The 7,732-nt window shown below is 51.7% G+C and overlaps 1 protein-coding gene across 1 annotated transcript; it reads left to right on the forward strand.

The window, feature by feature from the left end:
- Positions 1 to 6,536: 6,536 nt before the first annotated feature.
- LOC120709791 lies at positions 6,537 to 7,211 on the forward strand. Its single transcript, XM_039995440.1, has 2 exons — positions 6,537 to 6,580; positions 6,692 to 7,211. Exons 1-2 carry the CDS (start codon positions 6,537 to 6,539, stop codon positions 7,209 to 7,211), a joined length of 564 nt encoding a protein of 187 aa, XP_039851374.1.
- Positions 7,212 to 7,732: the final 521 nt, after the last annotated feature.

Consider the following 7,732-nt stretch of genomic DNA (forward strand, 5'->3'; position numbering starts at 1 on the left):
GTTGGTTCTCTCTGTCTGCCCATCTGTCTGAGGGTGATAAGCCGTACTGAAGCGCAGCTTCGTATCCAACGAATCATGGAGCTGCTCCCAGAATCGAGAAGTGAACTGAGACCCTCTGTCAGATATGATCTTCTTGGGCACACCATGCAAGCAGACAATCCGAGAGATGTACAACTCTGCAAGTCTAGCACCGGAGTAAGTAGTGTTCACTGGAATGAAGTGAGCAACCTTCGTCAATCGATCCACTACTACCCATATAGAGTTGTACCCTTTCTGAGTATGAGGCAATCCAACAATGAAGTCCATAGCGATTTCCTCCCATTTCCACTCTGGAATCTTCAAAGGCTGTAGCAGACCTGCTGGCCTCTGATGCTCAGCCTTGACACGCTGACAGGTGTCACAAATAGCCACATACTCTGCCACTGAACGCTTCATCCCATACCACCAGAAACGTTCCTTCAGATCATAATACATCTTCGTGCTGCCCGGATGAATAGAGTAAGCTGTATCATGGGCCTCACTCAGAATCAACTTCCGGAGATCCTTCACATCTGGCACACATATCCGGTTCTTGTACCACAAAGTACCCTAATCATCCTCTCTGAAATGAGGAGCCTTGCCCTTCTTGAGCAACTCACGAATCTCCTGCAGCTTCTCATCATCTTTCTGATGCTGCCTGATCTCTGACTCTAGAGTCGGTACTGCCTCAAATGTTGCACTGGATGTATGATGCAAGAAGCCCAGACTCAACTGCTCGAACTCCTCGCATAACTCTGGAGGCATCTGGAAAGCCACGGCCATGTTGACATAACTTCTTCTGCTCAGAGCATCTGCTACAACATTGGCCTTGCCCGGATGATAGTGAATCTCCAGATCATAGTCCTTGACCAACTCTAACCATCTCTTCTGCCGCATGTTCAGCTCATTCTGCGTGAAAATGTACTTGAGGCTCTTGTGATCAGTGTAGATATCACACCGCTGCCCATACAAGTAATGCCTCCAAATCTTCAGAGCATGCACAACTGCGGCTAACTCAAGATCATGAGTAGGATAATTCAGCTCATGCCGACGTAACTGCCGTGAAGCATAAGCAATTACTCTGCCCTCCTGCATCAGAACACACCCAAGACCATCCTTCGAAGCATCACAATATACCGTGAACCTCTTCGTCTGGTCTGGCAGAGTCAGGACTGGCGCCGTAGTCAACCTCTTCTTCAGCTCATCAAAGGCCCTCTGACGCTCATCAGTCCATACGAAAGCCACATTTTTCTCCAGCAAAGAAGTCAAAGGCTTCGCGATCTTGGAGAAATTCTCAATGAACCTCCGATAATATCCAGCTAAGCCCAAGAATGACCTGACTTCCTTGACTGTCTGCGGTGTCTCCCACTCTAGCACATCCTTCACCTTGCTCGGATCAACAGCAATGCCTCCCTGAGAGATAACATGACCGAGGAATGGCACCTCGTCAATCCAGAACTCGCACTTGCTGAACTTGGCATACAATTGATGCTCTCTCAATCTTTGCAACACGAGCCTCAGATGCTCTTCCTCTGTCTTGGAGAAGATCAGAATATCATCAATAAAGATCACCACGAAGACATCCAGATAATCCATGAAGACCATGTTCATCAGATGCATGAAGTAAGCCGGGGCATTAGTCAAGCCGAAGGACATGACCGTGTACTCATATAGCCCGTACTTGCAGGTGAATGCCGTCTTCGGAATATCCCCAGGACGGATCCTCAGCTGAAAATAACCAGAACGAAGATCAATCTTCGAGAATATACGAGCACCTCGAAGCAGATCAAAGAGATCCTCAATACGGGGCAGTGGATGCTTGTTCTTGATAGTGACTGCATTCAGCTCCCGATAATCGACACACATCCTCTTCGAGCCATCCTTCTTATCTACCAGCAACAACGGGAAAGCCCAAGGAGAGAAGCTGCGACGGATATAGCCCTTGGCTAGCAACTCATCAATAGTTTTCTTGACTTCCTCATGCTCTATAGGTGCCATACGGTAGGGCCGCTTTGCAATGGGAGCTATGCCAGGCAAGAGATCAATACAAAACTCAATGGCGCGTTCAGGCGGCATACCTGGCAGATCATCCGGAAAGACATCCGGGAATTCAGACACCACGCGAATACCGTCCGTGGGTCTAGCCTCCATCTGGTGAAGAAATCCAGAAGGCTCTGAAGCACTGACTGTCACCTCTTGGCCATCAGATGCCGATAAGTGAACTGTCCGCTGAGCACAATCAATACGGACTCCCCATCTGGTAAGGGTCTCCATGCCCAGAATCACATCTATCCCCGAGGAGTCAATAACTATCAAGCCAGTGCGGAACTCTACCCCCTTTATGACAATACTAACTCTGGAGCATATAGAACATGTACGAATCTGACCCCCAGGTGAGGTAACTACCATAGCTGTCCTCATACAAGAAACCGGTATACCATGCTGCTCGGCAAATGACATGGAAATGAAAGAATGGGTAGCACCGGTATCGAAAAGCACTATAGCGGGGTGAGAGTTGACCATGAATGTACCAATAACCACGTTAGGAGCCTCGGCCACTGACTCGGCCGTTACGTGGTTCACCCTGCCCTGTGCTGGCGCCCTGGGCTGAGCTGGGCGCCCCTGCTGTCCCGCCTGCGCCTTCCGGGGGCAAGTGTTGGCGTAGTGCCCCGGCTGGCCGCAGTGATAGCAGACGCGTGCAAGTGTCGAAGCCTGCTGTCCGGTAGGAGCTGCCGGACGTGGAGCCTGAGGTGCTGGCGGCGCTGGTGGAGCAGAACGAGCCGGAGGTGCCGGTAACCTCTGGCCCTGCCCCGCCTGCTGCTGCTGTCGAGGCGGGTACTGCTGCGGCCTCGGCTGGTACTGCTGGGGAGGCCGGTACTGCTGCTGGTACTGCTGAGGCGGCTGGAGTCGAGGACGAGTGTTGCTGCCAGAAGCAACGGGGACAATCTTCCTCTTCTTGTCCTCCATCTCCAGGTGCTTGCGCTCAGTGTTGAGCGCGCTGTCAACCAGGTGGTTGAAGTCGTCGAAGCGGAGGTTGAGCAGCGCGTACTGGAGGTAGTCCTCAAGGCCCTCCATGAAGTGCTCCTGCTTCTTGCGGTCATCCGCAACATCGGCAGGGGCGTAGCGAGCCAGCTGAAGAAAGCGATCACGATACTCCGTGACCGACATAGTCCCCTGAATTGACAAAGACAGATAGATATCGAAAGATTAACTCAAGATTCATAAGGATAGAACAAGGGGCATTAGTTCAAAAGAAACCGCTGAATGATTATATTTAAGGTTACCTGCTTCAGTGCAAGGAACTCCTTCTGCTTCATCTTCATAACGCCCGCGGGGATGTTGTGGCTGCGGAAACGCTCCCTGAACTGGAGCCAAGTAAGAGACTCGCGGTCGTGAACTGGGTGGGACTCCCACCAGTCCAAAGCTGCCGCTCGCAGCTGTCCTGCTGCGTACAGAACTCTCTCCCGATCATCGCACTGGGCGATGTCCAGCTGACGCTCCACTGCACGGAGCCAGTCGTCAGCCTGAAGAGGGTCGGACGTGTGAGAGAACGTCGGCGGGTGACCCCTCAGGAACTCAGCACGCCTGTCGCGAGGCTGCGGCGGTGGAGGAGGCGGAGGCTGAGTGTGAGCCTGCTGAAGAGCCTGAACAGTGTGGTTCAGGGTGGCCATCATCTGCATTTGGAGCTGGAAGTACTGCTCCGGAGTCAAAGGCGGCGGCATCGGGATTCCGGTCCCCTGGGTGTTCTGACCCTGATTGTTCTGCCCCTGCTGGTAAGAACCACGCCTGGTGTTCACCATCTGATTTTGGACAAAAGGTTTCACGAGTAAGGATATTGCAGGAATAAATTCAGATGGATATGATAACTCTTTGCGGAAAAAGACTCAGCCATGATAAAGTAGACAGGATAGAGTGGACTGTTTTACCCCCAAAGATCTAACTCATTTTATTAATTAGTTAACTTTAACATCTGAGTGATTTTCTTTAAACAAATTTAAACTACTAAGCTATGCAATCAGTCAAAAATCCAAATCAAACATGTAGCATAATAACAAGCAGACAATTTTTCACGACTTAGCCGAGTTTAACACACGACTCGACTAACACAACGCGTCGCAGAGCGTGCTATCGTATTATTATAAAAGGGTCACCTAGCTAACACTCATGGCGGTCAGATGACTGATTCAGGCCAAAAATCTACGAAAACTATTCTTTAGAGAGAGAAATCAAGGCAAGAAGGGTAAAAAGTCAAAGAAGTCAAGGGGTATAATAGTAAAATAATTTCAGCAGGCAAGGATTGGTGAGAAGAAGTCCTAAAACTCGACCAGTTCTATCTAGGCTTCGTCCTACAGTCGATACGGCTCTGATACCACTCTGTAACACCCGGTTTATAAAAGAACATAAACCGAGCAATCATATACGTGCCAGGATCAAGTCACACGTATATACAACAGAATGAACAGTATATCATAGCACATATCACGTAAAAAGACATAATAAAGTGAATACGAATGTTATTTATTACATTAATGACAAAATGTCTGATACAGCGGAAGCGAAGTACAAAAATACGATAAAAGCTCTCCGAAGCTGAAGCAGGGCGCCATAGGGACGTCGACTGGGAGACGAACACCTAGAAGTCCTCGTAGTCCTGGTAGCGCTGGACGAACTCCCTCGTGTCGGCAGGAACTGAGCAGCAGTAGCGTAGCCAAGAGGAAAAAGTAGAGAGGAGGCAAGAGTGAGTACACATCTTGTACTCAACAAGTATAACACAAACTATGAGGCTCTAAGGTTGGCTGACTCAACTGCATTAGCTTTTAAGTGTTGGCAAAATTTTATTAAAGCTATTTACTATGAGTTGATGAATTACCATTAACCCAGTTACATAGTAATTAATCAGAATTAATTAAGAAACTACTGAGAACCAAACCAAAACCAAGTCACCAAGGTAACCCCGAGAAGCACCTCCCTCGTCGGAAGGAGATGACTCCACTAATCAAAAGGAGGATCTGGGCCGCTCATAACCGTGAGCATGGCTAGTATACCAGTTTTACACTCTGCAGAGGTTGCACATCTTTACCCACAAGTCGTGAGCTACGCTAGAGGTTCATCACACTTCCTTAGGTGAGATGACTAGCGACTCACTACGAGGCCTTTACAAAGAATCTCGTTGGTAGGGAGTAACCGCGAGGGTGGATCAGCGACTATGGAGCAGGTCTAGTGGGCGTCAAGACACGAAGCACAGACGAGGCCACTCAGCACGAGGGCCATAGAAGCTTACCGCCCCTGCCCCGCAGGTAAGTTACTCCAAACCAAAAAGATCTAATTATTACGCCAAGTCTATCCCATTCTAGCCTTGTGGTAGCGCTGTTGTCCCAGGTTGTCGCTCTATGAACCGGTCCTTATGGAGAGTGGCCAACCAAGCACTAAGCACCGTGCTGGCCCCCTAAACCATGTTTCTACAAAAACATCTTTTAACAAGACGTGAGCCACTCAAGCACGAAGCACAGAGGGCCACTCTCAGAATTAAGTTCAAGTAAACCATTAATCAAATTAATCAAAAAGGACCAGAGTATGTTATGGCGCAGCAACCTAGCACAACTAACCAAAATGCAACCCAAAGGTATATATAAAGAATATAAAGTGGCTAGGAAGTCCTTATAGGCATACAGTATTAAAAATGCAGTATGAAAATGTATTTAAAAGTGATGGGTAGTTCATGTTATACTTGCCTTCCTCATACTGCTCCTGCTGCTGCTCAAAGTGCTCGGAAGACGGCTGCTCCGGGTACTGGTACTGGGGCTCCTCGAAAGGATCAACGTCTACTCACGAACACATGGCCAAAATAACGCACAACAATAAGCATACAAGCAAACACTAATAAAAACTAAGAAATAGTTCATCAATACATAAAAACAGCACACTAAACTACTCTAATACTGTTCTACGCGTTACAACGATCGCGTGGATATAAAGAACGCTAAAAACGGAGCTAAAACGCATAATCTAGGCCAAAAACAAGTTCTAGGGGCTTAATTGCTAGAAAAACTAAGTTCCCGGGGGTTTTCTGCAAAAACCGAGGGCTAAAACATAAATAAACATTAATTCTGGGGTCTAACTTGCAAAAAGACTAAGCCTGGACGGCGGGTTCAAATTCTAGGAAGCTCAGGGGTGTTCTTGCAAAGTTTTGGGCCTATCTGCGATTATTTTTCAAAATAGGTGGACTGCGGGTTGAATAGGGAAAAACCGAGGGCCTCTTTAGAAAAAGAGCCAGGCCGAACCGGTATGATCTAATATGGGCCGTTGATCTCAGATCTAAAGGCCTGGAGCGAAGCGGTACGCCAATCTAATCCGGGCCGCTGATTCCGGATCTGGCGGCCACGGGCGAAGGGGCGTGCGGGCGGCGGCGCTGACCGCCGGAACAGGCGTTCCGCGGCAGCGGCACGCCGGCGCAATCCAAACTCGGCCTTCCCGTGGAGGATTCGAGCGGGGCTGGGGTCTAGAGGCATCTAGGCGGCATGCGCAAGCCACCTGAGGCCACAAAACAAAGGATTGGGGCCTGGTAGGAGCTTGCCACGGCGGGGAGCGGACTGCGCGGCGGCGCATCGCCGGCGTGCAGCGTCCTAGGCGCTAGCGCATCCTACAGGCTGAGATTTCTAGCGCAAACAACAAGGGAGGCTCTGGGGGGGCTCACCAAGGTCCGGAACGGCCGGAGTTGCAGCGGAGCGGGGCCGACGTCGAGGTCCGGCGGCAGCGGCGGCGTGGAGGTCGCGGACTGGTCGCAGGGGTGGTTCTCCGGGCTCTGGACCTTCACGGTTCGTCTCGCGGTGGTGCTGCGGAGGCCTAACGGGGGTCAGGGTGGTCCAGCGGTCGCCGGCGACATGGAAATTGCGGCGGCAGAGCCACTTACCGGCGATGCGTCCCTGGCGAAATTCCCGGTGCGGCGTGACTCGGTCCGGGGCCAAGGAGGTCGAGGAGCTCCACTGGGCGGGGGCGAAGCTAAAGCGGGGGTCCCGGTCGACGGCGGGTCGACGGGGCAGCGCAGGCGCGGCGGTGGAGGGAGCTCTGTTCCGGGCAGCGTGGCTGCTAGGGTTGCGGCAGCCTTTGGCGTGGGGTGTGGGTGCAGGGAGGTGCGGCCTGGGGCGTTTAAAGGAGGGAGAGCCGGGGATTGCGGAGGGGCGCCGCGGGATTAGGATCCCGGCGACCTCGCTGGTGATCTCGGGGCCGTTGCGGAGCCGGGAAGGAAGGGGAGAAGAGGGGGCTGACGCGCGGGGCCGGCTGGTCAGCGGCGGGGCGCGCGTCGCGCGGCTGCCTGCCAGGTGGGGTCAAGGCGTCGGGGGAGCGGGCGGGATGCGCGCGAGCGGGCGGAAGCAGGCCGCGGCGTGGGCCGTGCGGGAGAGGTGGGAGCGGGCGCTGGGCTGGGTGCGTGGGCGCTGGGAACTGGCCATGGGCCGAGCTGGGCCGGAGCGCTGCGCTGGGGAAGGGAGGAACGGGCCGCAGGAGAGAGAGAAGGAGACCTGGGCCGCGCTGGGCCGGCTTGGGAAAGAGGTTTGGGCTGGGTTGGGTCTTGGGTTTTGTTGGGTTTTCTTCTCTTTTTAATTCTAAACTTTTCTATTCCTAATTCAAATTCAACCACACTCAAATCATTGAAAGTATGCACCGGCATGAATGCAACAATAAAATTTAAACCTATGATAAATTTTAATTACTTAAG

This window comes from Panicum virgatum, chromosome 5K (genome assembly GCF_016808335.1).
Source record: "Panicum virgatum strain AP13 chromosome 5K, P.virgatum_v5, whole genome shotgun sequence".
Lineage (NCBI taxonomy): Eukaryota > Viridiplantae > Streptophyta > Magnoliopsida > Poales > Poaceae > Panicum > Panicum virgatum.

Coding starts and splice junctions, on each gene's coding strand:
- LOC120709791 (XM_039995440.1), top strand. CDS start 6,537: ATGCGCAAGCCACCTGAGGCCACAAAACAAAGGATTGGGGCCTG. Junction 6,581..6,691: donor AAACAAAGGATTGGGGCCTG/GTAGGAGCTTGC, acceptor GCAAACAACAAG/GGAGGCTCTGGGGGGGCTCA.